General features: G+C 42.4%; 1 protein-coding gene across 4 annotated transcripts in view; it reads right to left on the bottom strand.

Annotated features, from left to right (window-relative positions):
- The window catches only part of LRP4 (LDL receptor related protein 4), an 82296-nt gene extending 64151 nt beyond the window's left edge, over positions 1-18145 (bottom strand). For 2 of the 4 annotated variants that reach the window (XM_079309142.1, XM_079309143.1), the window contains exon 1: positions 17914-18144. In XM_079309142.1, the coding sequence (XP_079165268.1) occupies positions 17914-17998 (85 nt within the window). In that variant the 5' untranslated portion in view covers positions 17999-18144. Of the gene's footprint in view, positions 1-17384; positions 17892-17913 lie in introns of those variants that run through there. The other 2 variants (XM_079309145.1, XM_079309144.1) reach the window with 2 other exon arrangements.
- Between the last annotated feature and the right edge of the window lie 3061 nt (positions 18146-21206).

Here is a 21206-nt window from a genome sequence, read left to right as displayed (position 1 = left end):
CCATCGCCTGCAGAGGGGACGACTCCCACAACGCCCGGCAGGGGAGAGGGGCGGCAAATGAGGAAATGCAGAACCCGATGGCTGAAAAAATCCCAAATGCCTATTTTTCCTCTAACGAGCTGCAACAAAAAGGAGCAACCGTGCTGAGACCGAGGCTGGGGACAAGAGGCAACAGTGCACAGGGGCAGTGCAGTCACTCATCAGTGGACAAACCTTCCCCAGGGAGAAAGAGCAGGGGGGATTTCTTCAGTCTTAGCCTCCTAAGGGCCTCACAGTGCCAACTCGGTCAAACAATATTCCTTCAAAACCTCTCCAGCTGCTCCCTTGCCAATAGCTTTTAAACCTGTTCTATTTACATAGAGACACTCTTCTCTCAAGCACATGCTGCTGGAAACTCGTTCTTCTGCTTTTTGGGAGGGGAAATCTTTTCTCACAGTACTAAATAAATGAGAGAGGCTAATGAAGCACGATGTCTAAAAGGTGAATTCCCAAAGCAACAGGAGATCTTAAAGGAGCACCAGAGCTCCCCCAGGGAACATACAAATAGAGCAGCAGCTGCCTGGGCAAGACCAGATGCAGATGGGTAAACTGAAAGCAAGACAAAAGGTAGAGGGGGAGGAAGGCTGAAAGAAAAAAAGAAAAAAAAAAAATCAGCAAAAGTAGTAATGATCCTTGGCCTTTCTGATGTAACTAGTTAGGAAAAACCATCAGAACTGGTTCAACTTGCATTATAAAATGTCTGTCTTGTGCTTCAAGACGCTGAGCATGTCCAGGAGTAAATAGGACACCTTTCCTTCCTCTGCCTGCCCTGAGCAAAAGCCCTCAGCTATCTTCTGCCCCAGGCAGGCTGAGGCACCCATGCCTTGTAACACGGCCTGAAGAGCAAGAGGCACATCTCCAGAGGGAAAAGAGAGTCATGCCTGCAGCTTCCTTCCAGTTCAATCAGACTAGACCCAGCAATCCAGAGGATCTTATCTGGCAACACATTACCTCAGGACACTTGTGCACAGCTCCTAAAGCTCCAGTTTATAACCCAGCATGCTGAAATAAATGGAAGTTGCCAGGCTGTAAACTGACATTCAGCAATATTTCACCTCATATTCAGCCACTCAGAGGCACAGGGCGTATCACTGGGAATAGTAATTATTTCAGATATTCTACTTAAAATTTCTTGGTATACATGAGAGCACAGCCTCCATGGACCCTTAAATTGGGGATGAGCACAGTATCAGAACCTTAACCAGATAAAACCCAGTCCAAAAACTTCACGAGTTCAGACATTAAAAATACACAAAAAATCCCCACCCAAAACCCCATTCATATTTGGGAAATAGCCAGCAACCAGTTAGATCAAAACACAAGCTTAACATGCTTCTTTCCAGAAATATTACTAACCAAGCAGCCACATCCTAAACCAAACAAAGCTTTTGAGCAGTCCTAAAGTGCAACCCAATTAAAGCCCATTAAAGACCTCTGCCTCCTAACAAGAGAGAGCAAAACATCTCCTGGGCTTGGTGAACCACTCAGACCACTGCCACTGCTTGGGGACCTGGAAAAAAAGGCTTATGTCCAGGAAGACCCCCAGCTTGCACACCTGAATAATTTCAATAGTTACATGAGAAACAGGATTCACAAAGACAGTTTCAGATGGATTCATCTCTTAACAGTCAATTTTGCTGCATCTGTTGCCAAATGGAGGGAGGGGATTCTTTCATGTCTAACAAAATGCAAACTCATGAGAAATCTTCACCCACAGCCAAGTTGCTTCTGTGGTCCCTTCCCTTTCATGTGCTGCCTGTTTTCATGAAACTTCTATTCTCTGGGACCAGTTTTTTGGGGTGAGAAGATATGCACACATATTGAAATAACCACTGCTTCCATACAAAAGCAGGATAAAGATGCCTGCGGATTTTTCTCATGAGAATAGTCTGTATTAACAATATTATTAAGAAGTGCTTCTGATACTACTTCCTGGACTAAGTTCCAGGATTTGAAGTGCCTGTCTAAATAAAAGATTCCTCATAAAGCTCAGAAACCATTTAAGCATACACATCATTCAGCCCTGGAAGAAGAATTTTTCATACTTGAAAAGCTTTTAAACTCTTCTGTGTCCCCCATGCAAGCATACTTCCTTTTGCTAGAACCATGATCTCAGGGCCAAAACCATGAATAGACTGTGTGATGTCTCCTGTCTTACAGATGCATTTACCACAGTGACTCAAGAGCAATTTTCCTTCTGTTATTCCATCATACTTTGGAGAGTAGGGTACAACAGACAAATTAGGTTGAATCAGGCTTTTGAGCCAATTTGTGGGCATTTCAAGACATAATATTATTCAGCCAAATATAGAGTTCTTCCTCTGATCAAAGAGCAACCAAGCCCATCAGTGCTATAAATGCTACCTAAAATGACTGGATAACAGTAGAGAAGTGACAGAACACAGGGCTACTTGTCTACTTGTAGCAGAATTTTATCTCCAGTAATTACAGTCTACCTTGAGAAGTTCCTGGGAGTTTTTTCAGTTGAGTACAGACTTTTTTTCCTCTCTTTCCACTCCTAAGTGGAGGAGTTATTATTTTCCATAGTTGTGCAGTAAAATTACCTTTTTTTCAGTCAGGAAGAAAAAAGAAGTATTTCTGAAGTGTGAAGTTTGTATCTTGACTAAATTTGCTGAATTTTTCTGGTGTCTTATGCTACCATTCCCAGACATGATAAGGACATAACATTTATTCCTAAGGATCATTCTCTAAGTAAGAACATCTGGTACATTTGGACCTTCAGACAACAAGCCTTGATGAGTCAAGATCAGGCCAGCTTAAGTCACAGCACCAACTAAGCTATATAGCATTCCAGTCATGACAGCATCCATCTCAGCTTCAGAGGCTGAGCTCAGTTAGCTTTCCCATTTCCTAGTCCTTTATTCTGAGGCTGAATGTGGTCCACTAAGTCCAGATTCTGAGAAGCTTGCTTAGCTTCCTTCCCTTCATTTTTTTACTGTATATTATCAAACAATGTGGAATCACAAACAGCAACAGCATTTGGGAAATCATTCCCATACCTCTCCTTAAAACTCCACAAACACTTGGCAAACTGAATAGATAAATGATGATTTAGGTATCAAGACCTCTGAGGAATATGTCTGTTTTCCATTGAGAATATAAAATTTTCTGCCCTTCATGCTGTAATCTAGTTTCTTGACTTCTTTCCAGGTATCCCCCTGAAACAAACCTTCTGTGCACAATAAGCAAATGACAGAAAACAGTCTTGATTTAACTATGTCTAAGTGATAACACAGCTCTCAGGTTCTCCAGAAACACAATGATGTTTGCTCAGAATGAGAAAGAAGCTTCAGGATGGTGATTTTATATTCATCAGTTGTGCTACCCTAGAGCCCTTAGTCCTCCTTCTCTTACTGCCAGTCCTACAACCCCCATAAAGTGGCGTAGCTTTGTGCAACCTGATTACAAAATGGATGAGCAAAAGCGGCGCAGTGGGCAATGAGCTTCAAAAAGGTGCAAACTTGAAGGATATTCCACCTCCTCCTCACCCAGCCCAGTTTGATTCCTGCTGGTGCTTCACTGCTTGCAGAAGCATGAAACATGAAATGTCAGAAACTGACAGAAGTAGATGGGATCATTTCCTGTTTAAGGCTTTACAAATGTATTTACTACACTGGGTCTTGAGTAATTTTCTTCTTGCAGTCTGTTTATCAAGTGCTTGTACATTCAGAAGCAGGATAGGCATGCTACTGTGCTGAAAATTCTTATGAAAATGAATAAACAGAGTGAATTAGATTATTCCATACTTGAGTAAGTAAATGTTTAAAAATGTAATATTCTAATCTGGGAAAAACCCACTGACTTTAGGGTGCAGAAAAAAAAAAAAAAACAGCTATTAAGTAACCAGTTACCATGGTTATTTTCTATACCGTCAAAAGAAAAAAAGTCTGTAAACTCCAAAATAAAGTTGTCAACTCTCCTAAGAGAAAAGTAAAAAAATCCCAGACCTAGCCATTAGCACACCTGGCCCAACAACCATAGGGAATCTTTATGTAATAGCTTGCAAAGATGGCACTCCCAACCCAAGTTCTGTACAGCTGATCTCCAGCGGGTGCAGGGAAAAACACTTGAGCTATTGGGTAAATACAGCCACTGGAGCCAATTGTGTATTTACAGAATTCTACCCAGCAATCTAGCTTGCTGCTACAAAGCAGCAGAAAGGAACATTTAATAATTAAGTAAAGTTGGCGACATCTAAACTATCCCAAATCAGGAATCTAGGGTTAAAACTTGGATTTCTAACCGAGTCCAAGTTCAGCTTCTGGTTTCAAATTTCTTGACCCTTGTGATTACATAGTTAAATACCATTTTGTGATCCATCCTAAGAGATGCTACAGTCAGGATAAGGGAAAGGGTGGAAAGAGTGGTGGACACAGAACAGATCTTTGTGAGCTGGGTTTAGAGACCCTCCTCATTAGACTAGTGCCAACTGTTTATTGAATATACTGGCAGATAACATGAGCATGCACTATCCAGGGCAAAAAGAGCAACTAAATCCTCTTAGAAGGACATTACATCTGAGAATAATTTTCACTCTCCCAGTAACAGACCTCAGACACAACAAACATGTCTAATTGTTATAATCTTGCGTGCAGTGTATCAGAGGGGGAAAAGAGCAATTAGAGAAAGGCAGCTTCAACAGAAAGGCTGGAAGAAGCATCACCACAGACTAAAAGGCAAAGCTGAAATGGAGCCTCTATCTACTACATTAATCAGTATTACATTGTGGGGTTTTTTTCTCATTATTTTTACATCTGTCAATTTAATACATGTAGAAATAATTAATTCTTCAGAGCAGGGATTGTCTTGATTGTATGCACATGCTGCATGTAACACTGTGAAGCTCTGATTTCCATTAGAGTGAATCTTTACATGATCCAATTGACAATTCATGTGTAAAGATTCATCCTATGTACATCTTTCCCTTCAGCCTGCCACAGATTCATTCAGGGAGAACAGGAATAGCCATTTAGACAGTTTATGTTTTCCCACAGCTAGCTCTGTCTTCCTGTGACTAACCAGACACTTTGCATCAGCACTGCCACTTCCATGTCAGCTCGGGAGGAGAGTGGACTGTGCCACCTTTTGTGTGCAAGCCCAGGCCAGGCTTGTCAAATCACATCATCACACTGTATTAGCAGAGAGTGGTAGTGAGAGCAAGCAAAACTCTGATCCAGAGTCTGAGAATAAGGGTCAAAAACCAACCCTCTGCTAGATATCAGTCATTTAAAAGAAAATATTAAGGAAGAAGAATCAAGGAACTAGCAAGGCGATAAAGCTTTTCATATTCAGATTAGCCATTTTTCTAGCAACAACTCACATTAGTCTGTGGTAGCCCAAGAAAAATAAGATAGTAGGCTTTTTCTTCCAACTCTAATGAATACAAGTTTCCACCACAAAGGGCATAACCAATTAATGTACTGCACCAGTTGCAACATCTATGGGTTGATCTTTCACCACACTTGGACGCTAGTACAGCATTAATACAAGTACAAGTAACAATAAAGGAGGCCTATTCTTATGTGAGCCACAAAAATTAAGTCTTGGGCTTGAACTCACACCTTTCCTTGTTTCTAGGGAATGCCTTTCCAAATTGTTATCAAGTCAAAGCAAAGGAGCAGCAAGTCAGTGCCAAAACTATGGTCAGTCTTGCCTCCCTCTGTCCTTCCATCAGGTCTATACTGATGAGCTCACTGAAAAGCAATTCATTTCAGTTTGCCAATACCAAACAACCTGTGGTTTCACCATTCTGCAGGCCAGTTCGGTGACAAACCAACATGGACTGATTCATCCAGCAGACATCTACACAGACCTATCAAAAGGACAAGAGAGTGAGACTGCTCTCTGGGGCAACCCACAGTTACATCAGACTGGGCCAACAAGAAACCACACCCCTGGGCCAAGGAACCCAGCAGCAGGAGGCCAAGCCACATAAACTGTGGGCAGAGAACAGTCCTCAGCAGTGACAACATTCTAGCATCCCCACAAAAAAAAAAAAAAAAAAATCTCTCAGAGATATCAAGTTTACCAAAAGAAAAGGCAGCAGGAGCAAAAACTCCTGCAATTCTGCTACTCCACAACTTGGGCTTTATATTACCATAAAACTGTATTTAGATGACAGTATTTCCCATAAAGCAAGCTTATACTAAACCCTACTCTGAATCAGTAACATGCCCTTGTAAGTCATTTGGAGTTGCATTCCTAGTGCCACCTGAAACAAGCTGTGTCCAGGCAAACCAGACCTCCATGCTCCAGCTCACTGTTTAATTGTTTTAAGCAGTGTGTTTAATTTACCAAGTTTAAATACAAGGAGAGGACTAAATTGATAGATATGAAGGAACAGAGGATTGGCAAATTCAATTCATGATCCATAAGTCATGTCTTCTAGGATCCTGGTAAAAGACATGGATCTGCAGAAAGGCAAGTGGATGATAATTGGGGACAGTTGGGACATTGTTTATTTTCTGCTAGCAAAGACAGCAGTTCAGGCCTCTAAGGATAAATCAAATTTCTTAACCAGATGGAAGACATTTCATTTCCAAACATCATCCATACAACAATGGATCATGGAAAGAAAGGAGCCAATTCACAACAGCAACAAGAAAACAAAATTACTAGAGATTTTAGAGATGAGTTCTCATCAAAATCTGCACTTGCAAAGAGCCTCATGTTACATCAGAACTCACACCACATCCCACCACAATTAATTCAAGGACACTTTTATTGGCAAAACAACCTCTGCAAGTGTTACCCACATGTAAAATGCTGCACGCTTGAGTTTCTTCCAAAAGTGGATTCAATATATGAAGGGCCTGTCTCCTATAGAGGTTTTAAGAGGAAGGGATACATGGCATGGAGTCCAAAGATAGAAATGAAAATGTTCCAAATAACAACATTTTATTTCTAGTAAGATAAGTGTTCCTTGCTGTAATATATTTTATCTTTTACTCATAAGACTATGAAATTTTCTTCTAAGCCTCTCCTTTAACTTCTCATTCCAACATTTATTGTTTATGGTATTCTCCCTGTAACCAACTTGCAATCCAAATTGCACATGCCAGCTCAGTATTTGGTAAGTGTCTGACTTGATTTTGCACATTTCACTTGACACTAGGTGCCAGCAGAATAACTTTGCACAATAACTTGTGGCAATCTAGCTGCCTAGCAGGTTCAGACTTTTTTCTGCTATAGAAACTGGCATTCTGATTTAGATTGACTAATTCCCATATGAATTTTGTATTAAATTATTTGCTTCCCAAGCCTTAAAAAGAGTGTCAAAACCCAGAAGCAATGTTTTCATAAGCACAGATAGCATTTTCATTTGGTTTCAGCCTATGGTTCTTTTGTGCCTATTTAGGTGGAGACAATTTTTGCTGCTTTGGATGAGATTGCATAAAAATAATTAGTTTTGGTGCTGCTAAGATCAGCAATGGAAATCCTCCCAGTCCTACTCTGTAGCAATCATCACACAGATCTCCTAGATCTAGTAATTCCATGTCTTTGCACATCTGAAAATAAAAAAGTTTAGCTCTGGAGTTTGTTCTTGTGGGAGCAAAGTATTTAATTTACTCTTGATTAGTATAGGAGGAAGATTTCAGCATTGTACTCAGTTCTAATGGTTTGAACAGTCCAAACACGTCCTACTTGCTAGGGCCATTTACACAGCCTGCACAGCCACACAGAGCCTTAAGCATGCAAAGGTTCCTGAAGTTCATTACTGTGGGGCTGTAGAGGGTCTGTGCTGTCTACCCACCTTAGCTCAGTCCCATCCCACAATAGATAATATTCTCCTTATGGAGTTACTGTCATTTTGCTCCTGTGATCCACTCCTTTTGCTTGTCTCTAAAGGGCATGGAGCCATAAAGCACATACCTTAGAGACTTTGGAATGGAGCCTGCACAGTCAGAAAAGCTGGCTCCTTAGGCTACCTGGTCTTCTGGGGTGTAACTCCAATGGCTCTCTGTCCTCACAACACTTCAAGAAGCAGTTTTAGCATTGCCACCACATTTAGTTTAAGATCTTGACACAAGATGCAAAGCATGTTGTTACGATGTTCCTCAAGAAAAAACCCAGATAACACTCCATGCCTTTCCCAGATTAACTAATGCACTGCAGTGTATTAGCCAGCAAACGTAGGTGTTTTGGCAGCTGTCCCAGTCACTTAATCGAAGCCTGAGCTCAGAGGCTGTTTCGCCTGAGCGGGTAAGTCAAGATGTACATACCTAAGATGTCATCTCTGCCTCACTCCCTTCCTTGCTCGAAGGCTTCTGTCTGAGTACTGTTTGTTTTTATCCTACAATTGATGAACTGTACATAGGTCTAATTTGCCCTGTATCTCCCTTTATTTCTATATTGTAACTGTGTTAGTTTTCACCTTGTGTACCCAATTAAGCTAAGTGGGGTTTTGCCAGGCATTTAAAGGAGGCAAGTGTCTGCCACCCCCTCTTTCATGCCAGTCTGTTCTAAAGCATCTCATCACAAAAATTGCTCACGGGTCCTTTCTCAAAAAATAAGCATCTGAGTTTCTTTTATTCTTTCAGCATACACATTATCATCATCAAGTTTGTGTTTCTATCACAACCAACCAAGAAAAAGTTACTCCAGAGTATCACAGGAATTGTCCTTTTTTTTTTTTAAGATATTCCTTTCAATCTTAAAAGTTTGCTCCCAGACTTCTAAAGACTTAAGGGTGAAGAAATAACCATAACAAGGCAAGAAAAGAAGCACCAAAAAAAAAAAAAAAAAAAACGCTCAACATTTTCTAGGGACAATTGACTGGAAAACTTAAACCTAAGAAATTTGCTTACTTTGTTCCAGTCTGGAATTTGCACTAAGAGCAACAAAAGATTACAGCTCCTCATCTTCCAGTTCACAGAAGGCAGGTCACAAACAAGCGAAACCTCAGAGAAATAACAGGCTTCTCCTGCTAGTAAGCAAGCTGCTTCAAGCCAAAGTTTGTATTTGAAGGTTGCAGAAGTCAGGGAACACCAAGGTTGTTCTTGCTTGAGTACTGGTAGCATAGGAATTAATCAGAATAACTGTCAAAGATGACAAATCTGTCCTTCTAGAGGAGTTGAGGCATAGACAGGGGATTCACCTGCTTCCCAGATAAAAGGACCTTGTGCCCGGGGAAAATAAACAACAAAAACAAAGCCCCTAAAACCAACAACTAACATCCAAAAGGTATAAAGGTCTTCTGTTGTTTAAGGTAATGCTGACTGCAGGTCTGCATTCTTCCATAGTCAAAAATGCAGTGAACAAAGGCTTACAGACAGTATTGATTCATGAGTGGTGGCAGTTCAAACTGGAACACAAGGTTACCACCCTTGTGGTGGAGATAACTGCTCGGCAATCAGCTCTTCATGAGTCAACACCCTCTTGCAGCTGCCGTTCACTGGATCAGGGAAGAAGACAGATGCAGAGGCAGCCTTCCCTAAGATAGCAAAGGGCCATAATGACATCAACCAGACCAATCAGTCCTTCCCTGTTTCCACAACAATCCCCAAGACGACTCCCTTCAACACTTCATCTCTGTATGCATACAGCTCTGAGCTCAACCTGCTCTTTCCTCGCATTTAACTTGGGTTTGTTTGCAAGGCAATGACTATGGCTCTTCAAGGACTCCTGACCCAGTCTCTCTTTTCTGCACCATGCTTTCTAAGATTTAGACACTGAATACTTCTATTTGAGATCCATGCCAAAAATGCAGGTAATCCTCTAGCATTCCTATTTAGCAATGAATATTCGCTCCTGTTTCTTGCCTATTAAAGTCTCCAAAATTACAGCCTCCAATCTATCTCCCCTTTCCCATACCACAAACTCTAGTTTTCCCTCACAGACAGACTCATTATGTTTTTCCTCATCCTAATAGGTACTGTGGCAATCAAGGCCCTTTTATAAAGGCAGCACAAATTAGTGGCATATCCTCCAGCCACAGGCTTTTCAGGAGTAACAGGCTTCGAAAAATCACAGTGAGAAGAAGAATACAGTCTCTAAGGCCTCAAAAACCTAATTTCTTAAATTTGTCAAGCCTGAAGAAGTGGCAAAGTCTGAATAACAAAGAAAGGACAGCAGTAAAGCTGGCTTCCTCTTAACAAAGGCAGTTTTAATTCAGAGAATTATCCTACCTCCTGGTTCATCCTCAGAAGCTTGTAACAGAAGCAGGAAATTACAACCCCAAGACTTCTCTCCTTTTTTTCCTCCCTGCCCTCAGAGTTGCAAAGAAAGGATTTGACTATTCAGCAGTTATGGAAATTCAGAACTAAAATTGGGTGGGATCACAAAGAAAAAAAAAAAAAAGAAAAGAAAAAAAAAAGAGGGGGAAAAAAAAAAAAAGGAAAAAAAAAAAGAAAGAAGGTGTGTCTTTATTTTATTCTAACCCCAGATCCCACGGGACAGTTCTGATACACCAAATGGCTGCACCTTAAGCAAGAACCTCTCCCAGCACCACCAGCTGTCACCAAGTCAAATGAACTGACGGAGCTGGAGATTCAGGCTAAAGAAGCAGAGTGTGTATTTCCTTCTAACCTTACATGGTCCCAGAATGCTTCTTACCAGCCTTTCAGAGAAGGCTGAGAACATCAGATGTCTTTGTTTTAACTGTTCACAATAGTGACTCACTCTTTCACAAAGCAATTCTTAATGGGGAAGGGGAAGAGAAGTAGGCTGGTTTTCCAGGAAAGGAGCAATTTTCTGCCACCAGACTTACACTTGTTTCTATACCCAGACTTCTTATCAAATGCATAGTAATCTCCTATTCTCATTTTACACTTTTGTCTAAGCAATTATCTCCAAAATTCTAGCTTCTCACTTCAGTTTTGCCCTCCCATTTCACACATATTTCCAGACAATACTGTCCTCCAAAATACCTTCCTGGGCATCCCACTCAGAAATCCTTCTGGCTCATGTGTTCCCAAGACTGACAGATTCCACATTCCACCACTGCAGACAGAGGTGGTGATGGACTTATCTCATGGGTACACCATCTCAGTGTTCTGCTAATGTCTCCCTTTCCAACTCTGACCCTATTGCTAGGCTCCTAATATTTCATAAAATCACTCCACTAGGTCAAGGACTCTACTGTCACAGATTCCTAACTACCTGTCACATCCTCCTTTAAAGCACTAGTAAAATAAGTCTTTCCCTGTCTCAGCAGTTAAATTATGCTCAATGCTCATCTTCACTTTCAAAATTTCCATCTTTTATCCTACCTAATTAACAACTCTTTCTGCCATCAGATCCCACATAATTACTCCACTTGGATTTCCTTACACGACTCTTCTGTTCCTTTGCCAGCTCAAATCCTTGGCTCTCATTTCTAAAATGCCTATCTTTGCTCCTGTTAATATCTATATTCCTATATCCCTTTACCTTCTTCTCATGGTTTACACTGCTCTTGCATCTTCTTCCTCATCCTTATTTAAACAGTTACCACCTTTCAGTAGTCTTTGATCTCAACTTCTACCCAAAAACCTATCTCTACTCTCGTTCTAAGAAGTGATTGGAATGAAAAACTTTGGAAGCTCTTCCCATTAAACCAAAGCTAAAGGAAATTTAATTAGAAAGCAATACCATTTTAATATTGACCTTATCTATCCCAGTAGAATTATCACACCTCGATCCTTATCAGATTTTAGATGTACAATTAAGACTTTAAAGCCTTTGGGGCAAACGTAGCCTCTTCCTTCATGTTAGAGACCTACAGCACCTAGACCAATCCTTAAGGAAAACACCTCAGAAAGTCAAAGAACCTGATTTTGCCAAGGGTAACACTACTCCACTGTGATTTGGAAATTACCAGAGAAGTTAAAAATCCTCACTTTTTGAAACTTCACAACTCAAGAATAGGGTTCCCCTCAACAGAAATAATGTCTGACCATGTCTGAGAAGAAAGGAACTGGGTACAGAATGCACTGAAAAGGTTCTTCCATGGTACCTCCAGCTCCTTCCTGCCTCAAATCCCCAAAGCCATCACTTATCCACTTTGAAACAGCAGGAGAGTCACTTCTTTTTTCCTCCTCTCTCCAGAAGGAACACAGCAGAAATAAACCTCGAGTGATAAATTATGCACCACTTTTGTGTGGCTGCCTCTTGGCCAGACGGGAAATTTTTCTCCCAAAGCCTTTTGTTTCCAGCTTTGATCCCAGTGTTGGATCTGCTCTGTTCAGCTTTCCCTCAGCATGGAGGTGAAGGGAGAGCTGACACAGGCCAAGTTCAGGCTTACTGCAAGTCACAGTCAGATCTTCCATTAGCCTTCTCCCCTCCCCCTTTCCAACTGGAACTCTCCTTGAGTTTGAAAAGATCCTATTAAACATTTTCCAGAGGGCCTTACAGAGGATACATTATTTTGATGGATGCTGGGACTAAAGGAGGAGGATTTCTAAGTACAGTGAAATAATGGAGTTTGTTCTAATGGGTTTAAGAGATGCCCGGGGGCACCAAGTAAGTTCCTTCTCTGCAAATCAAAAACACAGAAGACCAGAAAATGGAGCCGAACAACTGAACGCCAGGAAGCGGGGAAATCGGGCTCTATTTAACTGCTGCTCTTGGTTACAGCCAACTTCAGGCTGCTTGGAAAAACAGCACACACACATATCACTGGCACAAACTTAACAGGAGAAAACAAAGAGACAACAGGGGTCAAACTGGGGGTGGCAAGTAGGAGAAGGATGGAAGGCTGGGTCCCACCCCCTACCAGAGAGTCGGATCAATTATCCTTGAATACTAACAAGATTTCTGATTAAAGAACTGCTGCTATGCAATAGAAACAGAAAGCTCCAGCAGCTGGGAGGGGCTGTCAGCCAGTAACAAAGAGACACAGAAGACTATGCCCTGCTAGGGCATACGGAGGAAGTCACCATGCTGGTAGCCAGAAGAGGGGTCTCCCTTGCCTGGAGTCATGATAATGTCTCACTGGTAGATTGTGCTGGTCATATGCTGGTAGATTTAACTCCAAGAGTAAAATTGCACCTTGACACTATAGAACATGGAGACTGTTTTCAAGCAAATATATTATCTACTGGAAGATTTGCTGGACAACACTTCTTTACACAACCTCATCACTATAGTACAGGAAGGTGAATTCTACTCTAAACCATTTAGGGAAAAAATCTGGTGCTTTTTACATCTGAGTATTGCAACACCAGAAAGTTGCTATCAACATACAATAGATTGAGAAACAAGATCTGCACCATCTTTGGTCATACACTTTTTGACAAACCTGCAAGTGGCAGTACAAACATTGAATAGGCATCTACATTACTGTCTGTTAATCTTAATGGTTTGTGACTTGCTGACTGGCAGCTAATACCAGAAGACCCTAATCACCTAAGAACCTCATGACAGACAAAGCTTCTGTTACTACTTTTCAACTCACAGGTATGCTAACATGCTTGTACCAGAATGCTTAATACATCTCATACCATCAGAATCGGGCTCATGACACCTCAATTCCCTTTTTTTCTTTCTCTTCCATATTAAATTATGTAATTCCCTGATATGAGGAATTTCAGTCATTCACAATTCAGCACTACAAAAGTCAACAAACATCAGCTCCATTTGATGTTAATAAAGTCTTTATGAAAACTCATTTTCCTGTCCTTACACAGTGAGCCTCCTTTCATCAAGGCTCACAACAGCCTTGGAGATCTGCTGCTCACAGAAAGAAAGACTGCAGCTCAAGAGTCCCCCAGACTAAATGCACAGGCTGGAATGTTTCAGCATCTAACAGACAGTTCTGCATAAGAGGCAAAAAACATGCCAGGAAAGCTGAAAAACCTGAACATGAATTCTCTCACAACAGGAGGCCAGTCAAATACTCCCAGGTAGCAGTCCCAGAGCAACTAGATATACAGCATGAATAAACCACAAGTCTACAGAATAACAAGCCCCTGGATCCATACACTTACTATCTTTAGTACAGGGAAATGGAAACCTACAGACAGAAGAAAGAAGAGATTCAAGGAGCAATATAGTGCCCAGTTTTCACTCAGCAGAGACAAAAAAAAATCCCGTAGAAGAGCAATACATAACCTAACAGCAAAGAGCCATTGGCACCACAGACACAAAAGTAAGAGCCTAACCATCAAGAACATAAGATTCATAGTGGATGACAACTACATTTAGTGTGTTCTGCCATGATCTGTGTGAAACACAGCTGCTAAATACAGTATGCCATTTAAGGGAGTGGGTTTGTTGTATGCCAGAGCTCCAGCTCTGCATGTTTTATGAGGTAAAGCCAGACATCTTAAAAGATGGTCAGTTTAAGTCTACATATATACTATCTGACTATGCAAACCCATACAAGAAAACATCAATAATAGCTAATCTAGAAGTAACAGCAGACAAGAGAAATTAAGTATCCACCTTTCTTTTAGTAACACCTTCCAACACTTTGCAACAGAGTCGGTAAGATTTCTGTGATTTTATGATCTTTTGACCATCAGCGAAAGAAATGCAAGTATTATTAAAAAGAGAAATAGTCACAAGCAGCAAAGGAATTAAGTGAAACTGCAGAACATGCACTTACTAAATAAACCTATTTTTTAAACCTTGACTGGTTCATAAGATAATATCTCTTTATCAGTTTTTATAAGTGTTATGAAGCATACATTCTATTGTGTTCCACTGTAAGTTGCATTCTAGGGCAAATGGAGTTGGCCTTGGGCAAGACAATTTCTACTTCACTTCCCACATTTACAAAACAAGGATAATATTTGCCTATTTCACAAGACTGCATGAAGATTCAAGAGCATTATCAGACTACAGATCATTCTCACAGAATTAATGTTTTAACTATTTTTTAATGTTAATTTCACTAGTCTGGAGAGCATTTACAAGTAAAAACAAAATACAAATCACTTCAATTTCTTTTTCCAGTTAACATACAGAAAGTACTGCTCTCTGGTTTGAACTTCAAAAAATTTAATAATGTTTATACCTAACCACTTCTGTAACTTCAAGGAATACAATGTAGAAAAATAGCTACCAGTTTTCTGAAATCACATTTTGTGTCCCACAGAACAGAACATCCCTCTTCAAGGTACACAAGACACTCTGGAAATGCAAGCACTTTATGTAACTACACACCTATTAATTTTCTTGCTGCATACACCCACACTCCCAAGATACAAGAAGAGTTTCTCTATTGCAGAAAATAGTGCTATAGCAAACAACTGAAAGCTTCTAGAAAGATAATATAAAACTGCTTATATACATTAAATAAAACAATAATGCTAACTTCATACTGGAAGATTTATGCTATGTATTTTTCCTCTATGTTTTAGTAGACAGAATGGTCAAAAGCAAAACAAAAAACCACCACTTGCAACATGCTGCTCCTTATTTTAGAAATATACAGAATGCTACTCAGTGCTATCACCACTTTGGAAAAAAGAAAGTGAAGATAATTCAGAGTGATCAAGAGATCTGTGAATATCATTCAAATTGATGATTGGCAAACCCCGGCATCTCAGCACACCCAGGAAGTGGAACGTTATCAGCTCCAAGTTGACAGTAAGAAAATGGGTGCTTTACACTTGGCTGCTGTCGATTCTACAGCTAGTAATTTCAAGCACAGGCAATGGAAATGGTGATTCCCACTGCAAAATATACTTCTACAGAAGTAACACATCCAGGTTTCCAACTGTAAAATGTAGTCAAGATGTTTCAGAAGTGAAGCTCTGATATTAGCTATGTATTTTTCTGGCAAAGCTCCAGAAGCCAGAACAGCAAACACATCAGCCAGACAGGTTCTGTGACATTCTGTATTTATACTAACACAGACCATCTTAACACCAGGTCCTTCTTCACTCCAGCCACCAGCAGTGCATGACATTAGCATTAAATTCCCTCTCTATACCTGTCTTCACCTGCAATGCGCTTTCCCAAGAGCTCAAGGTACTTGCAGACCTCTTTTGTTGGTTTGGAGTTTTTTTGGCACAGACTTCTCCAGTTTGATTTGCCACTATCCACTACAAAAGAGTCAAAGGTCAGTCTTGCAGACTTGTTTGTTTTACACTCTCCTGTACTGAGGCAGAGCAGTAAATGACCAATTGTTTCTAACAATTTACTTGTTTGGCATGGCAACTTCCACGGATGCTTTATGACAGTTCAGCTGCACACCACCCCTGCAGGTATTTCTAACGGACAACTCTGAAAATTTTCTAGCTAAGTGAAGGAACACTGACTCATTACAAATTTTGGCCACTTCCATCCTGGTATCTCCTCATGTTTTTTTATTCCTTCAAATAGGAAAAGAGTTTGTTCAGGAATTGTGTCCTTATTTCCTTATATTTTGATGGAGGAAAGAGGATATTCACTTCTGGAAGCAGCTGGCACATCCAATCATAAACTTACAGTCTGACAAGAGGATACGAAAAAGTGCACTGATGGGAAAACTACTTGAAAGAGAAGCAAGCTGCCATAAAAAAAAGCATCCTAGAGACATCAAGGAACAACCACCTACTAGCAAACTTGCATTTTACAATCAGACATCCCCCACATGGCTGTTAACAGCCCAGACACATTAACTAGGAGCACCTGGGTAACAGCCAAAATAAAACACATCCAGATCTGTACCTACACTAAGATGTATCTTTTAGATTCTTCTCACTCCTAGAGGGCAACTAAGTATCTGTGCAGCATTTGGGAACTCAAGAGTACTTCTGGCTCCTAAAAAGCAGGCTATCTGATAGAGGGAACTACAGCCCTTTCTAGTCAGTCTATTCAAGCTGGCTTCGCACATTCTTCAAAGCTGCCTGCAATTAGGTTTCTTGTTAGAAGAGAAATAATATTACTTGAAACCCAAACTCCCTATGATTGTGCCCCAGGGGCAATACTTGTAGAATGATGGAGGTCAGCAGCACTACTGCAAATGCTTCCTGTAATTTCAGAGTAGCAGAGGAGAAAACGGATGGGTGAAATTATACAGCAGCTGCCAAAGCAGTGAAGGGAAAGAAATGAGGTAGGTATCTCCTCTCCATACCCCTCCCCCAAAAGCCTTCTAACTCTTTTTAAACAATTTTGCGAACAGTTTAGATGTTTTCTTCTCTACTCGGCGCACTTGTAAAATCAAGAACCACCACACAAGACGAAGAAACAGCAGATGCCAGTTGATAGAGCAACCATCTCTAAAAAGCTGAAGTTTTCATGGCGAGCCTTCATGGGACTACCTCCCGGCTAAGAGCGCAGCGAAACCCTCCCCTCGTCAGTATTTTTGGTACGCCTGCTCTGGCCCCGCTGTGCCAGGGCGCTGCGGGAGGACTCCCAGTCCCCGCCGAGGCGAGGCAGGTAGCCCGGGGCGCCACCGCGGAGCCGGGCTGTACCTTTAAGGGGCCCGTCGCGGCGGGTGCGCGGCTGCATTCCTGCTCCGGAGCGGCGGCTGTCCCGACACGCCGGGCACGGCAGCCTGCGAGGCAACCTGCGCGCCCGCCCCGGCCCGGCCCGCCGCTCGCACCGCGGGAACAAAGCCCGCGCCCGCCGCCGCCAAACTTCCGCGGGGGGCAGCGGCCGCGTGGGCGCTGCGGGCTCTCCGCTGGGGAGAGCCAGGGCAGCGCCTCTCCGCGCCCCGCGCTCCGGCCTGCCGGGGCACTCCGCCGGCTCCAGCCCGCCGCGCCGGGACACGGTGAAGGCGAGAGCCCCGCGTCCGGGCGCGGGACGGGGCGCGGACAAAGCGCGGCGGCAGCGGGGCGGCGCAGGGCAGGGCAGCGCTCCCCGGCCGGCGGGCGCGGGCAGGTGAGCGGCGCGGCCGGGCAGGACTCTCCGGCCGGGCAGGGATCGCCGCCGCCGAGTCCGGGACGGCAGCTGGGCCCCCCGCGCTGCCGCGGGGCAGAGCGTGCCGCGGCAGCCGCTTACCTCTGGAGCGGAGCAGCGCTCCCAGCAGCACCAGCAGGAGCTGCGGAGGCGCGGGCAGGAGACAACCCCCGCCACGACGCCTCATGGTGGCAGCGCCCCGGCCCCGCGCCCGGGCCGCCCGCAGCGCCGTCGCGGGCTCCTCCTGCGCGGAGCACCCCGGCACGACCGCCGCCCGCTCCGTCCGCAGCCGCGGCAACTCCGGGGCCGGGGGCTCCCTCCCCGCTCCGCCCGCCCAGGCCCTGCCCCGAAGGAGGAGCCCTGCCGGGGCAGCCCCCGCCCCGCTCTCCCCAGCGCCGAGGCAGTTCGCAAACTTTCGGCGCGGCAGAGGCGGTCCCGCGCCCGAGGCTCCGCGCACCTCCCTTCCCCACCCCGTGGGGCCGTGGCCCGTCACCGCGGCGAGACCCCTGGGCTCGCCCAGAGTCCCCGGACCCCCTCAGCCCTTGCCCCGAGTAGGGCTCCCTCTCTGCGGCGGGGAAGCCCTTCCTAAAGCGGCTCCGGCGCTCGGAGCCGTCGGTGTTGGCTCTGTCTGTCCCAACTCCCGCGGCATCGCCAAGGAACATTGCTCCGGGCTCTCGGCTGCCCGCCGCAGGGTGCCCGGTATCCTCCGGTCCCAGCGCGTTGCCACCACTTCCCTACTTGTGCCAGCTAGCTGTACCCAGGACAAATAGCCGAGCCCTTCTCCCCTTCCCGTCCCCGTTTGCCCAATTCCCTTCCAAAGGGAAATAGTCACGAGCCCTTCGCCCAGCATCCATGAAATACCCATGAGAAACGTCTGATTTTTCCCTCCGTTCGTGACAATATTCTGCTGTTTGGTGTTTTCCTTATAGCCGCGGTGTCCGAAGATAGCTAACTATGTATGAATCTCAGGTACCTAGAAAAAGATTTACGGTCGTTTCCTGCAGGAGTCGAAATTAACACTTGGACAATTGGCTTCTATGTCTTCTGTTCTGTGCTGCGTTAAAAAGCAGGCAGGCTTTCAGTGAAGATCACCTTTAGAGCCAGTTTTATGATTCTTTTGACGCGATTTGACATTTTAATACATAGGGTTGACAATGCAAGGAACTCTTGTTAAATAATTAATCTCAGTTGATTTCAAAGTGTAAACTTGAACAGAAAACTGACTCAGATAGTCCAAACCCTGGACCACAGGGGAAGATGAGAATTTTGTCAAATTGACACCAAAGGGCCAGTAATAGAAACGATCTTATTTAAAGCCTTCCCATAGATGAATCCAGAGGAAGCTGCAATTAATCCCATCCTTTAAACAATCACAAGAATAAGAAAATGGCACAGCATGAGATTGAGAGAATTATGCCACTCCTATTAAGTGTAAAATGATGAAGACAAGGAGTATTATTAAAAATGTCAACATAAAATTAAAACAGGGACTGAGTCTTGACAAATTGTGCTCAATGAAAAGAGAAAATAATCCAACACAGTTTCACTGAGGAGATCTCCCAAGAGCAGAAACACCACAAAAAACAAGCAGCAAATGATGTTTAAATCTACTTTACATGGGCACCAAAATTTTTTAAAAGCAGATTTTTTTTTTTCTCTATATGCAGAACCACTGCTTCAAGAGAGGAACAGATCCACATTAGTGCAAGATAGGCAAAGTGTGCAAAGCTGCAGAAGAGTAACAACAAATACAGGCAGTCAAGAGGGACTGGTTGAGGTGAAGTGATTAAAAAACTTCTCTATTCCAATACTGACTTGGAATCAGTGACAGACTGAGGCACAGAAAGTATATGCAATTACTGTAAAGTAATAAACTCCAAGATTTCAGAGTTTAAGATGGTTGAAAGGGGGGAATTCTGAATAGGGGGTTAAAGTTAAGAGAGAGAAAACAATAATCTCACACTGACTGGCTGACTGACTAGAATGCAAAACTCTCACAGTATCTCTCTAAAATACAGAGCAACCTATCCAAAATTAATTTAAGTTTATATTTTATACTAAGGCTAGATTTTCAGGTAGAATAACTCAGAGGAGTCCTTCTGACTTCAGGCTCACAGAACCTTTTTGAAGTTCAGGTGCTGAAGTACTGAATATGATAAAGAACAGACACAGGGCCCAGACCTTCCTGATAATTATATACTTAAGTCATGGAACAGGTAGCTATTCAGATGAGTCTTTTCCTGTGTTTGAAACAAAAGCCTCTTTAAAAATATTGTCCTAAATGCAAATAAATTCACCAATTAGCTCTTCAGTTCTTCTCTCCTCAGAGAACAAACGTTTATACCCACTCTGTTGAAGTGTGTTTACCAGTCCTCTGCATCCTACACTGTATTCTAGCAAATCGCTTTCCTCTCCAAGATCAACTTCCTTAAACTTCCTTAAAGCTCTGTCTTATTAGGAAATTTTGAAATTCCCTGGTGAAATGTTAGAGAAGCACATAGTATTCTTTCACAAAAATCTCCTAAATAGGTTTCAGTCACACAGATGAAAATTTATATTATGAAGTTCTCAATTACCCACCTGTTGATAAGTCTTTTAATATAGCCCTGGATACATGTGGGATCTTTGAGGAATATTTGTAAAGTAGATTTATGCCAGGTAAAATGGATGTTTATAGTAAAAGTAGAATGCACCAGTTGCTAAATAATGTTAGTAAAATTTAACCATATGCTTTGGTATTGCTTCTTTTAGACCAAATAACTTTAAGATTATGTAAACATCAGAACACACTTCAACCCATACACAACCTAAGTTCTTGCTTCTACCCACACCTATGAGGGAGAAACATCACAAAGTAACCTGCAATAATATACAGACCACTGATAAGTGATATATAACAAAAGTATTGTGAGATAGATGAAAAAGAAGTAATTAAAATACATTTAACAATTAATTTATATTACAACATCTCCAAGCAAAAAAAAAAAAAAAAAAACCAAAAACCCAAAACTCCACCAGTCATTATAAATGGATCAGGAGGAAGATTATTATCCTAATGGGCATTTTGGGACTTAATTCAGATACACCCCCTCCAAAAAGAAACAATAGAGAAATAAACCAATCCAATGATAGAAAATAAGTACTATGAAATAACACTAGTAGTTTGCATAATTTTCAGGGTGATTGTAAATAACAAACCTGTGTCAGGAAAAAGACAACCAAGAACATGGTGTCATTGGAAAAAAAAGAAAGAAAAGGACCAGAACGAGGCAAGAATTGTTAGGGGAAATACACTTTATCAATTTTGAAACTGCAAAGATCTTAATAAGAGGTTTAAAGAAAGAAGAGGGGAGAAAGAAAAAAATAGTCTAAGTCTTACCTATCAAAGAATTTTT

Source organism: Erithacus rubecula (genome assembly GCF_903797595.1).
Source record: "Erithacus rubecula genome assembly, chromosome: 6".
NCBI classification, from domain to species: domain Eukaryota; kingdom Metazoa; phylum Chordata; class Aves; order Passeriformes; family Muscicapidae; genus Erithacus; species Erithacus rubecula.
Note: the sequence above shows the minus strand (reverse complement) of the source record. Positions and strands in the feature narration are given on the sequence as shown.